This window comes from Streptopelia decaocto (assembly GCF_964273445.1).
Source record: "Streptopelia decaocto genome assembly, chromosome: 5".
Taxonomy (NCBI): domain Eukaryota; kingdom Metazoa; phylum Chordata; class Aves; order Columbiformes; family Columbidae; genus Streptopelia; species Streptopelia decaocto.
Window position 1 is genome coordinate 21,688,775 of NC_138659.1, and position 27,673 is coordinate 21,716,447.

Here is a 27,673-nt window from a genome sequence, read left to right on the forward strand (position 1 = left end):
TGCCACAGCTCTGGCCAGATGCAAACAGACATGACAGTCCCTTGCTGGCTCATGGTCCAACCAGAAAGCAAAGTGGTGACTTTTCCCTCAGCCAAGCCCTGACTTAACTTTCTAGATGGGGGAGTGAAAGGGTGGGATTCCCCAGACAAAATCCCTCTCCCTGCTGCAGCAGCCACACATCCCAACAGCCCGCCCTTGCCGCCTCCCAGTGCTCCTCTGCCAGGTGCTCCTTCCAGGAGAGGCGCACCTCCCCGGGGCGGCAGCGGGCAGAGCGGTGCCAGCTGCACGCTGCTCTGCGCGGAGGGAAGAGCCTCCACTAGGCACCGCTGGGTAATGAACCGAAATCTGGCTGAGGGGTCCGCAGAGCCGCCCCGTCAGCCGGGACATGGCACTATAACCGCGCTGCTCCTCAGCCTGCGGCTGCTGGTGCCCTTCAGCAGCTCGGCTGGGCTAAGCCCGGCTCGGCTAAGCCCGGCTCAGCGCAGCCCCGGCCGCTCCCCGCTAACGCTCCGCGGCTCCCTCGCGGCGGCGGTGATGTCACATCCGCCGCCAGCCCCCGCGCCCGTCCAGCCGCGCTGCCGGCGCCGTCTCCCGGGCCCAAAGTTTGGCGGTGGGCTGGCCGGGGGCGGAGGGGAGGGGCGGGGGTGGGACGGGGCAGGGAGCCGCTCCGGCAGCACGGGCAGCGCCGGGCTCGCTCGCCCTCCCCGCGCCGAGGCTGCCCGCGGAATGAGCGTCCCCCGGGCGGCTGCCGCTGCCGCCTCCACTCGGGCTCCGGCGGGCGGGCAGAGAGTGCGGCTGCCGGCGCGGTCGCTGCGGCGGGAGCAGAGTGAATGACCGAGAGGAGCGGCGCGGAGAGGCAGCCCCGGAGTCAGGATGCGGGCGCCCGCCAACATCCTCAACCTCCTACTGCTGTCCTTGCTGGCCGGCCTCGATCCGTCCCAGGTAGGAGCCGGCCGGGCGCCCCCGCGGACGGCAGGTGCGGCCGCCCCGCGGCTGCGGAGCAGGGCGGGCGGTGCCGGCCCGCGCACGGCGTATGCGGTAGCGGGCGGCGCGGCTGGATCGCTCCGAGGAGAGGCGGGTGCGTGTCCCTGGTTGTGTGATCGGCCAGGAGGGAGAGTTTGTCGCGAAAACCGCTGTTCCCGGGATTACGGGCTTCCCGGTGCGAGGCGGGGAAGCGCGGGTGCAGGCGGCCGGAGGGGCGATGGGTGCGGGCCCGCGGCACTGGCGCGCAGCGCATCCGTGTCCCCGAACCCCCAGTCCCCCCACGACCCCCGGCAGCACTCCACGCACAAGTTCTGCACAAGAGGCGGCGGCGGGAGCGCGGGGCCGGCCGGGTCGGGACCGGGAGCTGTCCAGCGCAGGCGGACAGAGGCACCAGCAGCGCCCGGAGACTGCACCGCGCTCGGCAGGGGCCGGGAGCCACAGCCTCCGTCTGGCGATAAATTCGCTTAAAGGGGAACCGGAGGCATCACGTGAAGATACTGATTTTAGTACTACAGCCACGCTCGCGGCTGCTGCAGAGTTTTGTTATTTTCAATTGTGTTCTGGTTGCCAAAACATCACAGCTGATACTGAACTAACGATAAAAGTAAACAATACATCTTAGCCCTGCCACCTGGCTTGTGACAGGAATTTTAGATTAAATAATTTTTAAAAATCAGAATTGCACTATACCACTTAAGAGGAATGATGACAAAACCCCCTAGGCCTGCAGATGTCTGTACTGCTGCGTCTCATAGACATAGAACTTGTCTCATTTGTCTTTTTGTGACATGCAACCTTCTAACTGTGAGCATTTTTAAAAAGTAATGAGAGAGAAAACATTCTTACAGTATTGCAGTCCATTACCAGCAGTAGTTCATACCGTATTGCCACAATTTACATTGTGTGCTGGTGAATGTCATTTTAATGATGCTGTTTAGGTACCAAACAACCGTATGAGACAACGGTTCAACTCTTCGGCAGATTTTTTCCTTTAAAATAAAGGAATTAATCACATACATTTATCATATAAAAATATGTTCTGAATTTACAACAATATGAAAGGGATGTTCCTCTTTAAAAATATAAAGATAGAACTTTAAAAGGAAATCTGATTTATGGCTGCGGTATTCTGACCGCTTTTTAATCAGTAAGATACAGTGACAAAAAGGCAGGAGGTGGTACGGTATTAATAACATTACCTAAACAATTAATTATATCAATGTTATTAAATAGGAGCTATTTGAAAGTACCACCTAGTGCTATGTCTGTAAGGAGACTCATCAAGCAACACACAGTTTCCACATCTGTGTGAATAACAGCACATGCTCATGTTATAATTACAGGTTTTCACACACTCATTTTTCTTCATTTTTGTATCTTCTATTACACGTAACTAAATCTATTAAAGTTAAGAGACTTAAAGGGACTGTGTGAAAGCAGGGAAAGCAAAATTTGTGTCACTGTCTATCCAAAGAGAAGTAAAACCACTAATGAAGCAAACAAGCTTCAGCTGACAGAATTATTCTTTTAATTCAGGTATCAGAGATAGGCCCCAAAATAACAGCAGGAAGAAATTTTCCATCTTATTTGTCTGTCACCATCCAGCACTACAAAGCAGGATGACCCACTGGAATGAAATGGCATAAATTAACTTTTGAAACTTTGCTTCCAGCCCTTTTTGCTGTGGCATACTGTGCAGAGGGCATAAAAATGGCCTTTTATTCATCAGTCTGTGTGACATTTTCTGGGATATTAAAATGTTCATTGCAGGCTCTTTCAACTTCGTGAATGGGTCATGAGCCAGAAAGCTCAGAAGTCCTTAAAATTATATAAAAATAAGAGCCTTTAATCAAAATCTGGTGTTTACCAGAGCTATCAATAAATTGGATTTTCAGAAATGAAAGCACGAGATCAAATGGTTACTCAGATCCTTGGTCAAGATGCACATTAAGCACATAGAAGATGCCACATGACAGGTAACAATTTAGTTTTGTTGAATATGAACAACAGATCTCATATTTCTGTGAAAAATTGTATATATAAACTGTTTATAATTTCTTTTAGAAAACAAGTACAAGTTGTGATTGAAATCTCACTTCAGAAATCAAAGTAGTGGCTCAGTTATTTATCTTGCTTTATGCTAGATTGAAATGGAATAATAATTTCTGACTTGCAGGTTGGAAATCAAATATGTCATATGAAATTAACTGTAGGAAACAAGAGGATGTTAAGTTCGTTCTTTTCCAAAAAGAATTGTGCAATATGGTCACGGCTAGACAGACAACTTTTTACATGCCCTTGACACTCACAAACTATTCAGCTTATGAAAATGAACCATCAGACATTTCAAAGTATACGTAATACATTCCTGTTCATGTCCTACATAATTAATAATCAAGTTATAACCTATTATACTGATTGACAACTTTGAAATAATGCCTGGGAAAAAAAAAAGGCGCTTTGATTTAGTACCAGGCCATCACAGACTCAAGACTGCTGTCCACAGCCACTCGTATTATGATGGGGCTTTTATGCCAAACTTACTAAGTTATTTACTGATCGTAAAGTGTTTAAGTATCGCCATCTTATGGTAAAATATGTAACAAATATATATTGTTTACTCTTAAATGTCTGGAACCGTAAGATTTTATTTCAACTACAGTAATTTATTGCCCATGATTTTTTTTTCTAAACATGAAATAGAATATTGACCAGCTCTAGAAATTCTTCTTTAATAAATGGAAGACAGCTCTCTACTGCTTAATTTTAAACACTCTTAGAGCTAATTACAGAATATCAATTTTAAGAGACTAAATAAATGTTATATCTGTTAATTTGATTCTAATTGTTCTCTGTATTTACATAGAAAAATACTATAAATATAATTATTAATGACAATATATTTCAGTAAAGTTTTATTTCCAGCAGGGTGGGTAGATATTCAGCAGATAGCCAGATATAGGGAAAGGACTCGGAATATAAAATTTTCCTTTCTCCTGCACTTAAGTGCAGTATCTTGAAAGAAGGAGCTATTATATATTACAAAATTTCTAAGAGTTACTGCTAGATGGCATCTCTGTGCTGCTTTTCTACAAGCCTGGAGTTTTCTGTAATGACCTTCATAGTATGTAAAGTGGACTTCCTTTATGGGGGTTGCTTTTGCTGGACACCATTTGATAAACACAGTGAGTATAACCAAGTGAGCATTTTAGAGCGTTGTAATGCTGCTCCACATAGAAATCAAGCTCAGCAGGTTTCAAAGTTCAGATGGCATTTTTTAAGTTTAATTTTGAAAATTTAAATAGATGTGAAATATATGTTCATTTTTCAATGCAGTTAATGCACTTCATGCCTTTAAATTTTATAATGGCTGTATGGGTTTCAATTATTTGAATTTCACAAAAATGTGTTTCAGAAGAAGACTGGCAAGTACAACCCCAAACAGAAGCTAAGTATAGTATCATTAAGAACAGTTACAGAAAGCAACTGTTACCTGTATTAATTGCTTGGCATAATAGGATGCTTGGGAATATTAACATTAAAAAAATAAAAGCAAATTTAAAACCAGTCATCTATTTTTGAATGCTTAATTAAACTTTGCATTTTGATCTTTGGAATGGCTGTGTTTCTAGATTCCAAAAATCTATGATTTTCACAGAGTCAGACTACACAATTATAGCCACCAAAATATTCCTTTTCACAGATTTCAAGAACTTGTCAGTAGGAAGAGTGTTGTACTATAATGCTGCTTTGCAATACAAAGTCATTCATCCCTCTTGTGAGATTTTATAACAAGAATACTATGTATAAGAGTTACCACAATACCCTATTTTTGTTGGAAACGTGACTCATGGTACTACAAAACACTGCAAAATTAAACGGAAATTTCATCAGCTACTTGGAAATTGATTTACCTTGTTTCCTACAGTATTAGTCAATATGAAAACCATATATAATTATTTATCCTGCATGATTTAAGAATGCTCTAAATCACTAATTGCTGAACATGGCCAACTCTCGTTTGGTGTCTGCTCTCGCATTTCTGAGCAACACGATTCAGCCACCAAAGAAGATGCTATTGCCATCAGTATACCCTGGGCCCTCTCCCAGGTGTCATTCCAGTTACTCTAGTAACTTCAGTCAATGGGTAAAGACCAGAGACCGTTGATAACACAACTGGTTCTTCCTGCAGTGGTCAATACAACGCACCTTCTAACCTTTCAGTCCCGGGGAAAAAGAAAAAAAAAGCTTCATCTATTTCCTATTTACGCATACTCAATGACACACATCAACCATGTGTTGAGTAAAATCACATAACAATATTCACTGCATCATTTTAAGTAACATATACAAATGATAATGGAATAGACTATGCAAAAACATGCATGAGTGACAGCTGCACGACTGCTAACTCTGCTGGTGCTATCAGACACCACATGGTCTTTAACAGCTTTCTAAGACTGTTGATGCTGTGTGAAGAGACCTTTATTTCTTCCAGCTAAAACCAGATTCCTCTGTTGTTCACAATTAATATGATTACTGCTTCTTTGAAAGCACTCATACACTGGTTATATACACTATAAACAAAAATTTATATATGTATACACAGACGTGTGCTTACAAATACTAAGTAATTATTTTCTCATCATATGCATATTGCCTTCAGGTAACCAGGCTTCCACCTTTCTTCTATCATTTGGTCAAGTCATAAGCCAATAAAGGAAGAAGAATTCACAAAATACGTAAAGAAGAAAAAGCTAAAGCTGAGGAGGTGACTGTCAGGAACAGGGAATGCAGCGTAACAGCTATTAAAACAACATCCAGCTCTAGGTCTGAAGATGGGGTTTCCAGCTGGCTACAGATTTAACACATTTAGAAATTTCAAGTTAAAATCCATGAAGTTCATAAGGGGCCCATTAAGAAATGAACAGGGAGTCCTCGGAGAGTCTCCAGTCTATTCGGGCACTGAAATCCCTTTTTCAATACTGTACAATGACAAAAATGCTTCAGAGCATCACATAAGCATTCTTACTGGATCCTCTCTGAAAACCAGGTAAAATTCAAAAGCCTTGTGTAAATTTTTGCAGCAGTATTCTGGGAGGAGTCCTGTCAAAGGCCACCTTTAACAAGAACAGCAATCCATCCTACTGCTTACCTTCACAAGGCAGGAGATTTCTTGTTTGAGATAAAACCTGGAGAAAGTGAGGACTTTGTGTGCCTGGGTTTGAATACAGAACTCTTTTCATGAGGGAGAATTCAGGAATAAGTTGAAAACTTCTCTTACCTACAGAAATGAACTGAAAATTTCAGAAATTCTTGTATTTAAGCCTAAGTATAATAAAACCAGAAAAAAACAATGCAGCTTAGAATTCCAGACCAGATCTATTATTCACATGTTTTTAAACCAAGATGTATGGCACAAGCACATGTTTCTATACATGTTAATCATTCCACCTAAGAACCCAGACAGTAGAATTCTTGGTCCTCCAAGCCAATAACAGAAATGCAGTAGCAGTACATATAATTCTTAAAAATACTTTGAGTGGTCTACAGAATAAAATATTTAAGTGTTAAACATTTTTATGTATTTCAAGAATTCTGAAACAAGATCAAAGAGTTTAAATTGTACTTGTTTTACATAAGGATGCAGTGTGCACTACTTCCCACATGGTCAGCTAAAAAGTGTGCACTTGGTGCACCTGCAGAACAGTTCACCTCATGTGACCTCACTTTTCAAAACCACACACACAACCAGCTCCTGATCTCCAAATCTGTACCTCTTCAGTATTTTTACTCACTTTTTTTTTTCCCCCCAAGAAGAAATGATCTTAATGCACTCACAGGGAGATCTCTTAAGAACTCTCAAAGTACACAGTATCAATCTTCATGTACTTCATCCTGGCATTAATGATGTTTTTGTTGAGTTTGCTGAAAAGAAAAAAAAACAGGAGATGATTATCTTAATCATTCCTTTATTCAGTCAGCTGGGAAATTTCCCTAACACTAGAAAAAATATTTCATTTTCTAGAGGACACAATTCCTCCTACTTCAGTACTAAGTTATCTTTATCACCAATTCAGAAAGTTGATTGTATTTGCTCTGGAACGCATTGAATATTAAGCAGAAAGGCCAGTGAATGCTATTCAATAAGAAATAATATAAATGAAACAGAAGTGTAAAGGTAGCTGTTTTATAGTGACAGCTGCGCAGAACTCTAATTTAGAAGGGGACAAAAAGTTGCAAGTGCAATGACTCTGATGATAGCACATTATTATCTAGCTATCTGAAGGACACCCGTCCACCACTGATGGCCACTTGATACCCTTCACTGAAAGAAAGGAGTTACCTTCATTTCAAAATGCAGGAATCGAACCTGAGTAGTTCAGTTAAGGGAGTATTTGTCTCTGCTCATGAATTTAAGATTCATATTACAATGTTTGGCTGATGGTGAAGCTCAAGCAAAGACAATTCTGAGATTATTTCTTAATGTTGTGCACAGCACAATGTCAAGAAATGTATCTGAAAAAAAAGGAGACTGAACTTGGACACAAGCTCTTATGTCACAGCATTGCTTCCAAGATTCAGTGACACTTCACTGCAAGCACAGACTGCAGCTTCACATTTTTTCATTAGTGACTCCAGTCTTCAAGGCAACTGAACTTCTAACAGCAGCATAATTTATCAGAACACTTGAAAGTATTTCAAAAACATTACTATTTTTGTTGTTACTGTTTTATTCCTGCCATTAAAAGTTTTGTTTGGAATTAGATAATTCTTTTTCTGCCTGAAAGAGACACCACAATACAAAATAACAAGTCCGCTTATATGGGTCATCTTATCCCCATTTGTAAGACCTTCTCATTGGGTAGAGTAATGAAAGATTTTTTAATAAATAGGAAAATAACTTACATATCAGCCAAAGCAAGTTAGTACCATTTGTCTAGCTAGCTCTATGCTGACTAAAACTAAGTGATCTCTAGTCTTCATCTTTACTGGCCAGCTTCTACAAATAGTTTCTTAATAACTGCCTCTTCTGACAATACAACTGATTCATATTAATGAACTAAATATGCTGCAAAATGTGCATGCTTAGGGAAGCAAACTCAATGCAAAATGTTAGTGATACAAGCAGTTAACATTTAAGGAGGTAACTGTGTTTACGGTAGTATCACACATAATATATAGTTTTTTAATATGCTATTCTATGCCCTCTTCCACTTCATGACAGAGGTTTGCTCATCAGAAAAGCAAAAGAAACAACCAGGCAGATTTTTTATAAGTTAGTAAACAATCATAAATTGGAGCTTGAGTTATAGCCAAAAGCAGGTTAAACAGGAAATACCAGGCCTGTGGATACAGGATTTTGTAAGCTCTTAGCCAGCTGCTTCTAAATCTGTCTTTTCACAAGAAAGAAAAACATATTCTGTAATTATTCACAAAATATGCTCTCCTATTTATTTAAAGCCTTTTTCCTCAAGAGAAATTGAAGTAATTTTAATATTCTGACCACTTCTGAGCCTTTCTCAGACTTCTAAATCACTTAACTAAAGCAGTCCCAGAAAACACAAATTTAATTATTTCATCCTGCATTCCCCTCAAGACCAGTCACCTGCCTGCTGCAATGCCTTCTAACCAAATAAATTGTTGGAACTGTGAATGCAGATTTAATATTTCTATTTATTTATCAGTCAGCATTACAGCAGCTTCTGAAAGCAGGTAGCCCTCGTCACTCCTGTGGTTTTGGGAAACAGTATTCACATCCTCCTGAAGCTGTAAAGTTATTTATAAGGGGGGAACCAGAACAATTGGAAAAGACTCACTCAGATCAGAGAACTGCAGTTTCATAAACTCTCTTATTAAGAGCCAATCACAACACTGTGAGTAATATTATTCTTAAATTATTGGTGCATGTTATTAAAAAAACCAAAGTTTTATACAGATTTTCATGGACCTCCTTTTTTAGAACCACTCCTTTAGAAAAATACTTCAAAATGTGTTTCAGTATATCTCTTTCAAGGAGATAATTAAGAACTTAAATAATTTTCCATATATTACATTGTAGATGTTATTTGAGTTTGGACTTCAGTTTTAAAATTGGATTTACAGAAATATGAACTTCCGTATGTTCAGAATACATTAATACCTCCATGACAGCAAATATTATTGATCTGAGATGTCATAAACACAAACCTGTCACATACTTGCTTACTCATATTAAATGGTGGTGTTCAGTCTCAGCTCATATTGCATAATCTCTTACATATTATTCTAACAAATCTGCCTTCTTATAATAAGATTCTGTGCATTTTAAATCTATGGTATTGAGAATTTTCGAAGAAAACGCATAGAAAACAGTGTAGTAACACTGAGCTACTGTACTAAGTAACAAACAGTACATAGAAGAAAGGATGGTATTAAAAAAAACCAGATACAGCTGCAGATATACACGTTCTCTGTTCTCAAAGCAAGTGTGTGACAGGTTTGAGTGTATAATGAGATCTCAGATCAATATTATTTGCTGTCATCACAGGTGTTGCTGGGCTCTTGCATAAAGAATAGAGTTGCACATCAGGCAGAGCAGCAGATGAGCATGTTACAACAAATATGCTTTTTCTGACACATAAAGTAGGGAACTTTGAATATTTAGTAATTCATATCTGCAGAAATCAACTACTGATTATGTCTGGTGTCTTACTACAAAAAAGTCAGATAAGATCAGACATCACAAAAGTCTACAACCATATTAAATAAGAAAACCCACAGATATTATGTAATATTCAAATTATTGCATCAATAAAATAATTGTAGAAATTAATGACAAAGTGCTAGTTAATGAAATCAAATTGCTAAATTCTTAAGCTTTCTTGAAGAACTGTGACCTCTTATTCATAATATGCCCTGCACATATTTTACTCAGAATGACAGTGAATTGGAAGCTTTTGGGAAATAACTTACTCAGAGAAAAGGTTTCTGCAAAGCAAATTTAAGCCTGAAAGTTACTTCTATTGCCTCAACTTAGCCAAGGGATTATTTTAAAATCTATGTTTAAAAGAACGTCCAAAATGGTGGTTGTTTTCTTCACCGTCAAATTATGTTTCCTGTGAGATCAGCATCATTCAACTGATTATTTTAAGTTAGTCTAATACACTAAGTGATTTACTTTTTAAATCGGTAGCTATTTTTCAGATATACAAAAAGCCTTGTTCGAGGTGTCAGTTGTAATGTTATATTCACTTTATTCAGCCTGGACATAACTTCTGTTCTGATAACTGATTCATCTTGAACAGCAGTTACTTAACATACTTTCAGGAATTAATTTACTAAGAGGAGTAAAGGGCCATGCAGACTTCCCCCACTGTTGGTCTCAGTGCATTCCCAGGACCTGTTCTATGCCCCTGGCTCCCCAGCCAGAACGTCTTCATGGCTACAATACAGTAAAATCTGCCAAAATCAGAACCTTAAATAACTCTTTCGAAGGTTACTCCTCCTGGTAATTATTTTAAGACACGCATATATATATACATTAAACTAAAAACAAAACAAAACCAACACACACAAAAAACCACCACTGCCATTGAAATGTAGTGTAATTAAAACATAATACTTGGTAGTTGCTCTTTCACAGCAAATGAATCCTTAAATAGCTGACAAAAATCTTGCCAAGAATTCCTTAATAGTCTGAAGCTGGTTTATACAAAACAGGCTATGAAACTTTATAACCTTTGTTGGTCTTCAGGTCCCCACCTCCAGCATTTCATAGCTCCTCTGAACAGCAGCTCTGACCTTCAGCTACTTCCCCAAATTTGGTGTCATTCTTCTCCATTATCCTGAAGGTGTCAAGTAGTGCGAGCCCCTCAGCAACACCCCTCACCGGCAGCTGCAGGTCAGACTTCAAACCACTGCCCTTTACCAGCCCAAACATTTTTCTGCCTGCCTTGTAATCCACCCCCAGTGTGCCCACAGCAGGGATGCTGCAGGGTACCCTGCCAAAAGGCTCAGGATGTGACATCCCCTGCGTGTGGCTCAGGTAATCTGAGACAATTAGTGATGTGTTTCTGTTCCTAGTTTTCAATCAGGCTCTGTTGTGTATGGTTAAAGTCCATTCCTAGAGGAAAAATAGTTTTATCCAGTGTATAGAAATAGTAATTGTGAGCTCATATAATTGCCTTTTGGCATTTGCTTTCATCAACCCCTAAAAAAATTTTTCAGTAAATACTGAACACTTCATAAACTCTATGACAAAAAGAAACACTGGCATTTTTATACAATGATGATTCATATCCAAGTCATTGTCTATATAACTTCCCAGTGCAATGTTATCATTGTGTGATTGTGATAACATTATCTTTGTTTTTCTTCTTTTTTATTGGAAGAGGACATACTGATTTTTCCAGCATCACAGCTCTTATTCTAAAGCCATTAAGACTGAATTTATATTTCTCAATTTTTTCAGCAGCAAACTAAGGGCTACAAGTATAGACTTGAGTGAAGTTCTTGGATTGGTTGATTCCGAATGACTGGAAAATTATTTTGTTAGCGAGATACTGAGATATCTCCTGGGCATTTTTTTTTTCCTATGCGAGATGCAGAAATGTTGTACAGTATACTGCGACCCATTTTCTTTGCCACTTTGTCCACAACAACTCTTAGTTAATTAACAGCCATGACTCTTAGTTAAACTGAATTCTACCTAATGACAGTGGGTTTTTATTCACTTTTATATTTGAGAAATAATTATCTATTGGTATAAATCTCTCCATTTTAGACCCAGGGTATAATATCCTTGCTCACTTGCACTACAACTACTAGTACTTCTCAGTCTGTTCCTTTTCTAAATAAATTTATTCTGGTACTTATTCTCCCAATACTCTAATAGATTTTTCAGCAACTCTTCTGTCCTCACAGTTTATTCTGCTTACTCTTTTTTGAAGTATTCTGAGAGAAACTCATTAGAGTTTTTGAGATGTACATTACATCACATAGGGAGAATCTGTCATATCTTTGTCCTAAATGTATCTCTGGTCAACATGGAGGACACCTGGTTCACGGGTAGGTTTGTTCTCTGACTTGCAGCCCTAGTCACTCCTTTTTGCATGTATCCTAAAACCAGCTCAAGATACAAAGATGGCCACTGACCTGTTTCCCATCCTGTCACTGCATACTTCACAATTATCAAAATATTTAAAACACATGTGTTAACAATCTCCCATGAGAATCAGCTTTAGCCACAAGCAAAGAATATGGTCTGTATTTTTGTCTTTTCAAAGCCTCACTTCCCCTCTGACTCTTTAACCTAAAGGCCAATCCTACTTCTGCCTCTGCCTGCCACCTAACAGGCAGTAATTTACTGACTCTCAGACACCTCCTCAGTCCCCAACACAAAGTTTGCAAGTGCTCTTGCTTTTCTTTCTCTTTGTGATTAATATGCTTATATGAAAATGATACAGACATTACTGTTTAACAAGCTCAACAGTACATGTGTTAGTAACACATGCAATTAAATTAGATATGCAAAAATACAGTGGTAAGGCACACGAGAAGCTATATTCCACACTATGGCACACAAAAATTAGTTTCCAGCCCTACAGAAGTCCCTCCTGGCCCAGGAAAGTATACTGAAACCAGAAGCAAAGACGACAAGAAGTTCCTCTAAGGTAGGAAGGTGTATAAATAGTGAGATATCTTTACCCCTCTACTGAATTTGTACATAAAACTTCTCGAGTTAGGTATGCCCCACATATTTCTACATTCTGTCATATTACAAATTCACTTACAACATGGAAAAATCTGTCAGTTGTGGCTGTCACAAGGTTAAATAGGTGATTCGCATTCTAATTCTTTTTAATAAGAAGTTTATAAAGATAATTTACTGACCTTCTGCTATACTGGTCCTGCAGACACTGCTAAAATAAATACTTGTGTATTAGCAGATGGTATAGCAATGCATTCTGCCTTGTTCCTTCCACACCTCCTGCTGTGATCAGCAATCTATACAGCACAATTCAAGGAGTTCAGATTTCAGTGCTGTAGTCGTCGTCTTTGGCTGATCTTTCTTTGCCCTCCAGACAAACTTTCTCATAAACCCACACCCATATTGTGTTAAAGCTCAAGTCAGTGAATGTGAATATCTTCAGGGCAGTGATACAGTAAAATCAGTGTGTCCACAGTTCCACCCATTGGCTGTACATTGACAATATAGGACCCCAGTGGCTTTAAATGGTTGCTCTTGTCCTTATCTAGAGGGATTTTCTGAGATCTTCAGAGTTTCTTTCAATTTAAACAGCTTTTAGATATTTCTCGGCACCACAGCCGGAACATTTATTCAGATGTCTCTCACAAAATAACTTGATATGTAAGTCATTTTGGTTAGTGCTGGTCCAATGCATTTGAATCAGGAGAAGTACTAGAAATTGCAAAATACAAAGACCGCCTACTACATCATTTTTATCATAAACTCTTCAAAGTTTCATAAAATCTATTTTTAATGCAAATTGCAGCATCCAGAAAAAAATTAAAACTAGATATACAGTAGTTTATGCTCCCCATGATTGTTTTCCCAGATCTAACTTTTGCTGAAGTGTTACAGATTTATTATCATGATCCGAGACAGAAAACAGTTGTTTTGGAGTGACAAAAAGGCTTTTTACGGAGAAATGCTCATGAAAGAATAACATCACAAATTCTGTTTAGAAAAGCTAACTATGGAGCCTATGGATTGTGGCTCTTTGTGAGACTGTGATTTATTATCAAAAAAGCAATGGCATGAACGCTGACCCTTTCTTTGGTAATGGCTAAATGTTTACTTAAGGAAAATAAGATCTCTATCTCATTTTACATTATGCACTCTGTGCCACCAATCTTTTTTCATAATCTCTCATTTCCAAAGACAAGTTATCTTTATTATTTCTAATATTTATTTCCTGCTCATTTATGAAACATGTTTAATTCAGTATATCTATTTTTACTGATTTAAAGAGACAGCTTCTATTTTAAATACTCATTTCTTAGAAAATTATTTCTATTGAGGGATGTGAAGGATTAAGGACTAAGGGCAGAGGAAGTAGCTGGTTTCTTTTGGTTTTATAACCTTTCTATAAATTAAACCTTGAGCATTTGCATTAGTCCTTTCAGTAAGGAGTCCATTTTGGGAAACACACACTTCAGAAGTGCAGCATCCTCCTTTGTGTCCACTGTGTTTGCTTTGGTGTAAAACACTGCTGGACAATAAATGATGTTCAGAAGAGCAGCAATGTTCTGTCCTTTGTTTCAAGCAGCAAAATACAACTTCAACCTGGGGACATACAGACTTGTTCTCTTCCTCTTTGTCAATGAAAAAGAGGATGCATTTGAAGAAAATTTTTAATGGAAATATTGACCGAATCAGTGATCTCAGAATGTCCCATTTATTGAGACCATGGTGGTTATCTTTTTGAAATATTAAGCACTCCCTTCTCTAACGTGGTCTTTCTCAACCCAAGGACACAACCATGAAAAACTGTACTGGCTGAAACACACAATTAACATTAACAGGTATTTCATGAAGCGATAACTTTGCTTTTGTGAGTGCTACCAGGGACTAGACTGTGGAATTTTGGAGTGGGCAGAGAAGTACAATTCCTCTTCCCTAAACACCTGTAACTTACACTGCTTTTCCCCCAGTCCTCCTCCCGTGCTGAGCTTCCAGCTCCAGAAAGCAGCACAGGAGGAAAGACACAAACACTACTCGTCTGCTCTTCCAGCTCTGCCAGCGTTGTCTGCGTGTGGAGGGATGCACAGGCAGATCTATTCCTCCACTTGTCAGACTAGACAATGACATTACCCCGATGGACAGGATGCACAAGGAGAGGGGAGGCATGCGTTGGCTTAATTTGTGTTTCCCCTGGCCTGAAGGAGAAGTGAAGAGACACTCTTCTTCCTTTGGAGATCTGAACACTCTCTGAAGACAGAATGACAATGGCTTCTCTGCTAAGGCCAATGTACAAGAAATCACCAGACGATACTGAGAGCCTTGAATTTTAGATTTCTTTTTTTTTTGAGAAAATGAAAGAAAAGGGATTTTGATACAATACTGACAGTAGCTGTAGAATTCAAATTTGCCCAGCTCTAGATTTGTCAAGTGAGAAAGCTACACTAATGGCTATGGTTCACTGCTGTTGTTCATAGAGAAGAAAAATTTACCCAGATGCTACTGGTATTCATATTGCATTCACTGTTCTCTGTCAGGCATAGAATAAATTGCTCTTGTCTATAGTTCTCTCCTATTTTGAAACGCCACAGAAATTAAATAAGGTTAAGACTGGTCATTGAGTCCATCTCTGTACAAAGGACATGACCAATTCAGGTTTTCTCAAACTGTTCCACAGAGCACTTTCTAAATGGATGGTAACAGTGATGGTAGCTACTGAACAAAAATCCTGATAAGCCCATATCACCTATTTCTGTTAAACAGAAACAAGGTTGCAATTTTTTCTCCTTTAGAATTTTTCTGAAACAAGGTATTGTCTCATGTTTGCTTTCCCCTTCTCATTAGTATTCTTGGACATATACTATTTGTATTTTGTGATTTTCATGTTTTAATAGCCTTTAACATTTAAGAACAACTGATGTTATAACTTCATTTCCTAATTATTCTGGACCCTTACCTCCAGAAAGTAATCTTTTAGCATTTTTTTTTCATGTTAAAATATTACTCTTCTCTCATGCATTGTCATGACTTTCTATTGCAGTTCTAAAGATTGGCTATATCATGTCATCATTAGTTTCCCAAACGTTTGCAATTTTTAAGTAAACTAGTAAATATGATATCTTTCTTTTCTAATATTTTTGCTTCCTCTGTGGAAAATGTGCTATTGTTAGCTAATTTCTTACCAAAGGCCTTAGGCTTCTCCTTTCTTCTCCCTCCAAAATGCTAATTATTCTGTACTTGCACACTCCTTGTTTGGGATCTTGGAATGCTTTCTCACATGTTCCTCTCAGAGCCCCTGAACTGCTGGGCATTTGCTTTTGCTGTGTTCAGTTGTCTCTATAGGATGGTTTATTTTTCCAGGGACCTTTTTGAAATTTTTCAGTTTTGAGAGATTCTTTAGAGCCGGTATCAAGCTCATTTTCACCGGGGGCCACATCGGCCTCGTGGTTGCCTTCAAAGGGCCAAAGTAATTTTAGGACTGTACAGATGTAACTACTCCTACATTTGTAGAGCTTTGCTAAGTTTTGACAGATTCCTCCAGTCTCCTCCATATCACTTCATATGCTGAATTTTGTTATTTCTATTATTTTTTAATGATGATTGATACCAAATTATCTGTGCTACAAATCAGTGCATTTCAAGCCAAATACACTGTTAACCTAAACATCCCAAGATTACAGGAATGCACATGATTATGGTTCATGCACCATATATATATGATTTTACTTAAAAGTCCAAAACAGACAGATCTAGTAACTTGTTCACTGGACTGGAAAGACTTTCAGCAATCCTTCCAAGGGCATATATCCAAATTCTGGAACAGTTACTCCAATTAATATCAGTTTAACTAAAATGCTTTATGACAGGCATTGGGAAGAGAAGAAGGAAAAAAACAACAAAAAAACAAACCAAAACAAAAAACACCACACTACACTGCCTAAAGGTACCTTTATATATATATATTGGTTGTTTTGGAGACGCCGTTATTTAACACCTCTGCTTAAACGAAGTGTTGACTGCAGCAAGGGGAACTAATGATCAGCTTACCTACCACCATCAATTTAAAACCACAAACTTAAGAAATATCTTAAATAATATACTGTGTTATTTTAAGTTAAAAAGAAAAAAATTTATCCAGTCAATTCACATCTGGAGATCAGGCCTATTATTTCGGAGTCTCTGCTTTTTCTGCTGAACTCTTCTTTGAATTCAAAGCATTTTAAAATCGGCATCATCCTTTTAAAGACATCTTTACACTAAACAGAGCACATCCTCTCCATTCCCAGTCAATAAGACTTTGCAATGTGCTCAGACCTACAATCACTGATGCTGGGTAAATTCTCGTCTAACAAAATGACACGGTTGATTCCACAGTATAGCGAGTGCTGTGGTGTCTATTCATTACCAGACTCTGCTTGAAGATCAACTTCCTTGAAAAGTAAATGGCTGAAAGACCAAAGATAATACTGGCAGTAGTGGGAACTTCAGAATAAACCCTTAATGCCTAACAGTGGGTAGTAGCTAAGCCATGGCTGACTTCTACAAGTGACCTGTAAATCCAATTCAGAGCTCCATTCTAGACCACCATGGCTGTTTCCCCGGAGGCATGCCAGAGGAAAACCTTCCAGCAAAGCACCTACAGGCATGTTGCAGTATGGACATTCCCAGCACCACACAGATTAGGTGTGGCACAGAGGAAGCCATACAGGCTTAGGAACAACTGCAGAGATAGATAGATATATAGATATAGATATAGATATAGATTAGATATAGATGTAGATGTAGATGTAGATGTAGATGTAGATATAGATATAGATGTAGATGTAGATGTAGATATAGATGTAGATATAGATATAGATATAGATATAGATATAGATATAGATATAGATATAGATATAGATATAGATATAGATATAGATATAGATATAGATATAGATATAGATATAGATATAGATATAGATATAGATATAGATAGCTGGCTTGTACTCTTATTTTTTTTTGAGAGCCAAGCACATCATGAGTTTCACTGGGCCTTTCTTCTCCTTATATTTTTACACCACTGATTCTGAAGTGAGAACCAGCATGATGGGTGTAGTTTCTGGCACATTTCCCTTACAAAATCTGTTTTCTACAAGTGAAGCACCTCTTGGTGACAGAGTCTGTCTCTAGACTGAGTGGTAGATACATGCTAGGGTGCATCTGGAGGCTTGACTTGTGCATTTTCCAGTCAGGGTCAGTGGGCACCAGGACTTCTTTGCAGGCCTCCTTCTTGGGTTTGTCTCCCACTTAAACCAAGGTATGGGGGAAACTGGCTAGATGTCCATAATTAGACTTATGTGGGCTTACAGCCAAAGCCTGTACCCAGAGCTAATACCTTGCAAGCACTCTCAAGAGCACAAACGTAGAAAGTCAGAGTTGAGCAGATAAATGTGTCCAAATACTTTTTTTGCTACTTCAGTTGTCACATGGCACAAACCCTGTTTCTTCTGAATTGTGTTCTTTGGAACAATGCCTATATTATAAATGGTAAATGGAAGACATATCATCCTTATTGGATAAAATACAAAATCAATCTCAAATGAACAGACTGGTACAATGATAGCTGGTGATGGGAAGAAGGATGGCACTAACAGGGACTTCGTAGAATGTGCTAAATAGTGGGCACAGTGTGAAAAATGCACTAGTTACTCTGAGAAGTGGAAAGAATGGGCTGAGGGAAGGGAAGACAGGAAACACCAATGATATGACGCAAGATCAAAATCAATAATTCTACTGGGAATACCCTGGAAACACTGAAAATGGAAAGAACTGAAAAAACATGATAATGTCTTGAGGACTATTTTGCCTTTCATAAAGGTACTGACCTATTAACGAATGAGCATATTAAAAATCAGACTAACAGTACCAAAGTAGATTGTGACTGGAATATATTTCATTAAAAAGTACTCCGCTGTTTGCCTAAAGCAAGCCCTACAGCTATACCTCCCTCTGCCTTCCACCAAGGACAAAACCAAGAGATCTCCAAGGAAAACGCATTGGCCACAGCAGCAAAGCCAGGTTCATTTCTCACATGCGACATCAATCAGTTGTGAGTCAGAACATTACCACACCTGTGACCGGGTCAGCAGGCATATACCCATCAAAGATTATCTCTTAGTGGACAAGTACATCAGTGCAAACTGCCTATGAAGAAAACGAGAATGAAAAAGATTAAATGATTCAATATTTTTCTTTCCTAATGCACTGTCCTCTGTAGACAGGAAAGAAATCAGCAACAAAATCTTCCACAAATAGTCATTCTAATTATTAAACAAATGTACATAAAAATTGTTTGTACTCCTTTTCCAGCAAGCAAAATTGCTGACAGAGTCTTAGGTGAATACTGTAATATATTTTTGAGTATGAGCTTATAATTTGTACTTGCATTTGTACAGGATAACAAATTTTGTCTGCTCATTTAAGAAATACTGATATATTTTAAGGCTTATCAACTCAAAAGGAGCTCCAATTTTAGCATCCTGGTTTGTGAATTATTCATAGAATAGCTACACGCCAGGAGCTATTTATAGAAATGTTGCTGAAAATAGTACTCTGCCTTTAGACAGATTCTAGTAAATATGAAGCTAATTTTGTTAGTTGTTTAGATCAAATTATCTGCTTAGTCTTATTACTGAGGATACAGTGCAGTCTATTTTTAAGTATGTGATGGAACTCTCAGCACTTCTCAGAAGAGCAGGACACAGCCCAGCACATTCCACTGCTCAGTTTTTTTTTTCCCAGTTCTTCATACTCAGATTCAGTTCCTACTGCTCTTTATAACAAAAGCACCCAGAGCTAAGTAATGCTAACAAATGCAATATCTGTTTTCCTGAGTACTGGCGAGAAGAAATATATGCTTCTGTTGTACTTTCTAGAAAGTTAATTCCACAAAATTATGAAAAATTAGGGAAAGCATGCAAAGGATCTCTGACTTACTGTATAGACCCAAAGAAAAAACGGGAAGGAAAGCGCTCAGTCATTGAAGCCTTAGAGAAGAATATTAAGTACTATACAATGGCAGGGAAGAGTGAAAGACTGAGAGATGATTCATTTTCTTTCAACCTATGCGTGAGAAACATGTCAGCAAGCAAACAAAGCAAGGAGTAAGCTACTATATATTTGAAACAGAATCCTACACAAAGTGCTTTACAGCTATTCCCAGGTTTTATCATTCTTTAGCGAGCCATCAGTCTCAAGTAGCGTGGAACAAAAAATCCCTTTCCTACTAGTTTTATAGTTTCTTGCAAGATCCTTTACTAGATTTTGAAGTAATTTATTTATATCTCAAAATAATGAGCACAATAACATAAATGCATCTTAAAGGATAAGGGGAAAAATTACATGCTTGAATTTTTAAATAATTTTTCAGTTTTATTTGTTTATTTGTATTTTCAGTTGTATTTGTTTTTCCTACTACAAACATACAGATCTTTGCAAGATGGGTCTGTATAAATAGATCAACGGATACACATGAAGAAAAGTCATTAGTTAAGATCATGAATGAAAATATCAATACTATTCTAAGGTGAGATCACATTTTCTATGCTGCTACGAAGACAGGAAATAGCAATTCTAACTCAGTATTCTCTCACATTGTGTTAAGACTTAAGCAAATATTACTGGGATACTCCACTAAGATTTAAATAAAACTAGTACCATCCATACTTATTATAGAATCATAGAATCATTTCGGTTGGAAGAGACCCTCAGGACCATTGAGTCCAACCATAGCCTAACCTAACTCTAGCACTAAACCATGTCCCTAAGAAGCTCGTCTAAACACCTTTTAAACACCTTCAGGGATGGTGACTCCACCACTTCCCTGGGCAGCCTGTTCCAATGCCTGACAACCCTTTCCGTGACGAATTTTTTCCTAACATCCAATCTAAACCTCCCCTGGTGCAACTTGAGGCCATTTCCTCTTGTCCTATCACTTGCTACTTTGGAGAAGTATTCTTTCACTTTGTTCCTTTTCAAGACCATTTTTGGTCTTAGATTTTCAATAGCATAGATACACATACAACTTTAAAGTTGTGAGTTTTTTCAGAAATCCATGTTCTTAAATTCAGACAAGTATTTGCACTAGAAATAGCTGTTCTGTCAGGATTCAAAAATAAGTACATACGACTAATGTCACTAGTCAGAAATTAACCATATAAACTGGAATGCTGGATACTCTCAGAGACAGATTTGTAACAAAACTTCAAGGCAAGGGTTCAGGTGGATGGATACCGTAGCTTTTGCCAAAGACACCAGAGGACATCAGTCTGGAATCAGGTACTTTGTGGTTAGACAGTGAAACCACATCATATTTTCTCCGAACAGTCCACCCAGCTCTTAGAGTTGTTTTTCTGACAGGGAATAGATACCGTATACAACTCCGGAAGGTGCTTTCAGAACTTCATGAGACCTAATAGCCTTTGGGTAACATAAAAATTAATGTTACTAAAACTCCTCAAGGGAATGTCCCTGTTTTCTTGTCTACCTGGGAAACAGATATTGTTTTATAGACCTACCACAAATACATGATTATGAATAGATCCAGTGTATGGATTTGCTTTCAAGTAAACCTTTCATTGCGTTCCTGGGAACTGCTAAGCCATTCCCTTCTGTTTCTGTCCAGATTTTTTCTTTTGAGGAAATCATACAGTAGGCCAAAAAAAAAAACAACAGATAACTTCCATATGAGAAAGAGCAGAGTAAAGAAGATTAATGTAATTGTGGTGTTCACAAGGGATTCGTACAGCACAATCTCAGGGCAATAAATTTCCTTATTCTATAGCTAGAAAAAGGATGCGTTGGATTTAAGTTAGTCTGAGGTAAAAGCACAAGGACACCTAGGCCAATGTTTCTGCTCAAGGACCAACATAGTTGCAAACAATATCTGCACTGCAGCCAGGAAATGGAGAAGACGACTAAGAACTGACTTACGACCAAAGAACATCAAGAAAGGCAGCTGATCCTAAAAGTTCTGTCTTACAGAACTGGTATACAGTTTTTATTTATTCATACTGAACAGTTCTAAAGACATTTTATCAGAAAAAAAATACATTCACACTGCACTCCAAATTATTTCCTTGGGGAAAAGAATGATTTTCTTTTCCTATTTCAGTACTCTTTTACAGCCTGAGGGAAAAAAGAACAAAAAAGTTGGAAAGTTTCTGCAAGTTTGGATGTCTTAGCTATTTTTGCTCTGGCTTGTCCAAAGGTTCATAAGAAAAAAGAAACTTCTAAAACTGAGAACAGTAAAAGCCAGCATATAAGCTGCAGGAAAGTGAGAATGGGAATTCATTTCTTCATTAATACCAGACAAAGTGATTGTACATTAAGGGGACACAGTGACAGACAACACAACTTGCAACCCAGTAATTATGTTTGGTGAACAATGATATGGAGCATAATCCTTAATCCTTAACGAGTTTAACTGAATAAGAATTTAGGGATCTAGCTCTATGTAACAATTCCTTCACATTATTAATATATTATTTCTTTTACCATGTTTAATGGTGAAATAATATGTTGTCACCTACTGTTTAGTATTTATTGTACATAATCCAGAAACAAAGTGCATTTATGTGATGTTGTCTCACACGTGCACATATAATCACCATATATTGTGAAGTAATATATAGACATGCTACTGAGCCATACAGAAGATATATTTATGTGACATATAGGACATCATTTTTATAACAAACCTGCATCTTAAGGGCTAGATTTCATCACAGGAGTATTCAACTACAATCAACAGACATTACATTCGGTTCTACCTCTATTGCGGTCACTCCAGGGTTTTAGGAGTTTAACTGTAGTTTCATATCCATGATAAGAACACACACTGTTCATATTGTATAGGAGGTAACAGGATTTTAGAACTCCTCTTTTTTGGTGGGCTGGACTGAGCATGTCAAAATAATATAGTGTCCTTAGATTAAAGTTTCTGTCTAAATTGAAGTCATTATTATTATCGAAGAGAAATGAAAAAGCAATTTGAAAGACAATTAAGTGGAAAAGAGTTCAGTCAGACTTGTTCCAGACTTAAATACTTCATGTCTTTCTGTGAATTAGAATTTGGTTGAACAAAGAACCTGAGCTTGGATAACCCACAATTAACCTATATGAAGTAGTTTTGTGGAGCCCTCTGAGGAGTCCTGTGGCACGTGGGAGGTGGCTGATTAACTGCGCTGCTGGCACAGCCTCCACCTCCATGGAGTTGCCACAGCATCCCCATCAGGAAACCCTCACTGTAAAATTAGGCTACTCTTTACTGACTGAACCTGAAAAGATGAAAGCACAGGAGAATTATTTGCCAAGTGGCACAAATTGTTCCCTTTTCCGTAATGAAAATTGAGTTCCAAACCCTTCAAGTTTTTCCATTGTGTAGTGTACAATTCATTTTCAGATGATCTAAGACCATTCTTCCTCTCTTTATAAGATTAAGCCTTTGGAAACTATATAGGTCATCTGCCTCCAAATTATGCCCTGGGGATACAATTCTTAATGAGCATTAGAGTGTTTTACTATTACACAAACAGAACAAAGAAAGAATTGTTTCCCCCTTTTCTCCCAAAGATGTAAATTATTGCTGTTAAGAAAGTATTTACTATTCTTGTCACACTGGCTCACCTGCAGTGGCAGATATCTTGGGAAGAGAAGAGGCAAGCCTATATATGTTTTTGTATTCCTCTCTACCCTGAAATTCTGTATGGCTCTCTGTGGGAAGAACAAAAGAACAAGACTCATTCTTCCTTAGTTTCCTCAGCAGTCACACAGCTGATTTCACAATATAGTGCCAGGTTCGTAGTGCTTCCAGTGTTTACCAAGATAAGGGAGATAATGCTGTTTGTGTTTTACTTCAAATTAGGAGATTTCAGGAATGTATACTCCTGTATCAACTGGAGGAGGAAGGGAGTGGTCCAGAGCTCAGTTTGGTTTTCAATGTTTCTTGCTCTTCCCATTATTATTCCATCCCTGTTTACAAAAGGAATAATAGAGAAAAAATACTTGTAAAGGGACACAGGAGGGACCCTTCCTTTGTTCAGTGTGACATTTCCTTGGCATTTGTTTTATCTCAGTTCAGTAAAATTACATTGCAGCTGTCTAGAAGTGTTATTTAGTCTGTTATGAATTCTGCATGAAGTACTTTTAGATTTGATTTTGTGGAGCCTCCCCTGTTTTAGTAAGTTATTTCTAATGCATATGAGTTACATGAACCCAAGAGCTCCATTAACCTTCATTAAGCCATCTCTGCAGTTCGTAGTCCAAGCTCACATACTAGCACAAGGATACACATGAACCAGTATCCCCCCCCCCAAAAAAAAAAAAATTAACAAATGAACTATTAATTTAAGGAGAAGCTAAGAGGCACAGCTAGTTTATCTATACTAAGACAGCACAGTTGTGCTATTTAACTGGGTTTAGTAGACCAGAGCCTGGTGCTGAGTTCTGTGTCTTGGTTTCTTGGCAGCTGTATTGGAAAAGCTCACTTTATGTCACTCTGCTGCCCCCTAAGAACATAGCTCATTTTAATGGTATTTGGGGGATTCCCCCTCAGCAGAAAGCAGTGACTTTCTCTCCATTTCCCAGAAAAGTTTCTCAGAGTACTTATTTTTCAACTGACAGGGTGTTACTCTATTAAGACAATCTCAGCCATTCCCAGTGGTACATCCTCCCTCCTACAACACTGTACAGGCTCGGGGTCTGAACATATGGCTGTTGCTGTCCTCTGGAAGTGCCTCCTCTTCTGCACAGGATGAGACGCATTTGCCTGGAAAGGTTTACCTCAGTGTTCCTATTTCAGAAATCCACTAAAACACAATATCTCTCAAGTCAAGGATATTTCATCATGTAACATTGCAAATACCAATGGATTAATTGGTGGAAATGATGACACGTTTTTAGAAATTAATATTATATTTTACAAAACTCTTCAAAAAGTTGCAGAACAGTTTCCTCAATTCTAACTCTTCAATTCCTGTGAGTAACCAGTAATTTATATATAACTTCAAGAGCAGAGGCAGAACCCATATTCTCACTCCTGTGCACAGGATATCCACGAATCTGTATCCTGAGAAGGAAAAATAAGTGCTGAAATAATAGTGATTCCATAAGAGGTTCTTTCATAACTTCATTGATGAAATAGTCAACTTGTAGCTGGAAATTCTCTCAACTTGTTGACTGGAATGGAAGATGCTGATCCTGAGGGTCTCTTCCAACTGAAATGATTCTATGATTCTGTGTTTTGCTGGGTACTAGTCACGGGAATTTTTATTCATAAGTACTTTGTGTATCAGTAAATCAGACTTGGGTAGTGTGATTAATGAATGTATGGAATAAAAACCCATCAAAAAGCACCACTGTATATGAGATTTTTTAGTGATATGTGCCCACTCCTTTACCATTAGCAAAGAACTCAGAAGAAACAGTAGCACACCAGTCTTTTTCCTTTACAACTATATCTCATGCATCAGCCTGGCATTTTGGCTGCAATTTCCTAAAGATTACAGGTTCACTTTTCATGAACCACTGACACATATTCAGTACAAGATCAGATGACAAGGGCTAACATGACCATAAGTCACTTGCAGTACTGCAGCCCTGGTGTTGCCAAGAGAACCTCCCCATCGTAACATCAGTCAGAGCTGCCTGAAGGCTGTGATGCCAGCAAGTGACCTCACCCCAGAGGTCCAGGAAGACAGTGAGCAAGGGAGTCACATAACCCAGAGGTCTCTTCATGCCAACACGTCCTTTCTCAGCCAGCACAGGACAGCCAGAGAGCCCCAAAGCATCCTCACAGAAACCAGGAAGAGTCTGTTTTTTGAATTGTGTCAGCCTTAGTTCTTATGCTTTTGTTTCACTCTCCCTGTGAAAAGGCTCAATTTTCAGCTGCAGTAGTTTTCTTTTCATAGATTGTTAGCATACTGCCTAGTAAGAACACGATACTAGATAGACTGAGGAAAAATCTTATTTAAAAGGGTCACTATAGAATAAAGAATAAAGAATATTACCTCGTTCTGCTTTCCATAATTACGTTCCAGACTGTGTGCCCAAACACACACTGACTCTCTAGTTTCTTTACATTGACTGCCCCTAGTATAAGACAGATAGAATTATCCATTACATCTCAGTTATTCTGATACTGCAAATATTTTCTTCTGTTGTAATCTGTTATTTTTATTTGTATAACTGTATTTTCCTTCTTCCCTCCTTTCTCATTTAATCTTGTAAGTAGTAGACTACGTAGTATTTTTGATTTTTTTCCCCTTCTACAATGGATTGCAGACAACTGTTTGCCAACCCAGAAGACTTAAGTTACAGTATGAATATAGATTGTGAATTGCCTGTGATTCTTCATGATTACTAAAGACTAACTTTATGTAGTAACATAACTATCTGTATAGAATGCTGGAAGGCTTTTATCCTAATAGTTACAGTTATAATGCATGAAACAATATACCATGTTATAGCTACACTGCAGTTCATATGCCTTTAGCAGAAGTAACTGCTTTAACTAATATGGAATTTATCACCTGTCCTTCAACTTCTGACAAACCCCGTTGTCCTTCAGGGGTGCTTTTCTTTCCCAAGATACTGATATTCCCCCAACTGTCAGCCCTTTCAGTTTCTATTCTATTTTTAAAGGGTCTGTATGGTGATCTCAGGCACATTATTTTCTCCAGATTGTCTCAGTGATAGCAATATGTATTATTATCTTACATACAGGTATCTAATATTTAAAATTTTAATTCTTTCACATATAGACTGTAGGACCAGTTTTCTCTCTTTTCTATTTCATAAGTTCCTGGAGAATTGTTTTGTCTAATGGAGCGGTACTTGCATTTTGTGCTCTGAAACAATGTTGTTTCCAATTCATTACATGAGGAGAAATGAGGAATCTTGTGAAGTACCGCATTAGACTATGAAGTCAGAATGTCTGCACTGCTAAACCAGATTGGTCTTTGGGGAAATTGCATCTTTTCACCTGACTAAGAAGCCATTATAATCACATTCTTTTGACTGCCAAGAAAGCTGCAGTAGAGACTCCATTTGCTCCCTCCTTAATGCATCTGACTTCTAATACCTCACTCTTGAGTCAAGGCAAGAGATTTTACTATTCTTGTGCACCCCCTGATTCCCAACCTTCATTCCACTAGATTCTAATAGTACCCTTGCCAAGTTCAGGACAATGTAAACTCGCAGCAACGCAGGAACAACATCTTCTGAACTAAACGCCAGTTCCTCCAAGGCCCAATGTGCAAAGAGGAAGAGAAAAAACAATAAATGGCATCTATATCTAGATAGTATTTGTCACCTTTATAGACTCAACCTTAGTTTTCCAGCTTTATCTCTAGAGCACTAAGCAACTAAGGTAAAAGCTGAAGTTTCTCGTCTTGTATGTAAACCAGTCTTTCCCCATCTCCTCCACTCTGCCTCCTTGCTCTGACGTGTTCAGAGCAGAACTGCCTATGATCCCACATTTCAGGTTTGAGATAAGTACTCCATTCAAGGCTGCAGGAGTCCAACATACTTTCTTCTGTACTCTTGATCAAGCCACTGTTATTTTAAACCACCTGCAGCAGTTTGTCTGGACCTTCCCTTTACTTCCATTTAATTTTCTGTTTGTTTCAAGTTAGTGATATAAATTGAGAAAGGACAGCATCACACAAGTGAGCTCATTTATATATGATATCTTGTTATGTTTTGAAATAAATATTTACAAATGTAATATATTCTGTTTGTCTCTGGGACTGATGACCAGCTCAAGGGATTTATAGCCATGATATTTCCCATACATCTGGGAATTCACAGCAGGAATGAAGGGAATACTGCTTAGGATATTGCTTTGTCTTTTGCTATCTGTTCTAAACATACTGCACAGTCCAAAGTTTATTTATAAGCAATTAATTGTACCCTCAAGGAACTAGGACGGCTTGGTAGCAAATGTAAGTTTACAGACTGATACCT

The 27,673-nt window shown here is 38.5% G+C and overlaps 1 protein-coding gene across 1 annotated transcript in view; it reads left to right on the top strand.

Moving 5' to 3' along the window:
- The first annotated feature begins 721 nt into the window (after positions 1-721).
- OLFM3 (olfactomedin 3) overlaps positions 722-27,673 on the top strand; it is a 61,070-nt gene continuing 34,118 nt past the window's right edge. The window contains exon 1 of the mRNA XM_082052466.1: positions 722-942. Within this exon, the coding sequence (XP_081908592.1) occupies positions 874-942 (69 nt within the window). The 5' untranslated portion in view covers positions 722-873. The remainder of the gene's footprint in view (positions 943-27,673) is intronic.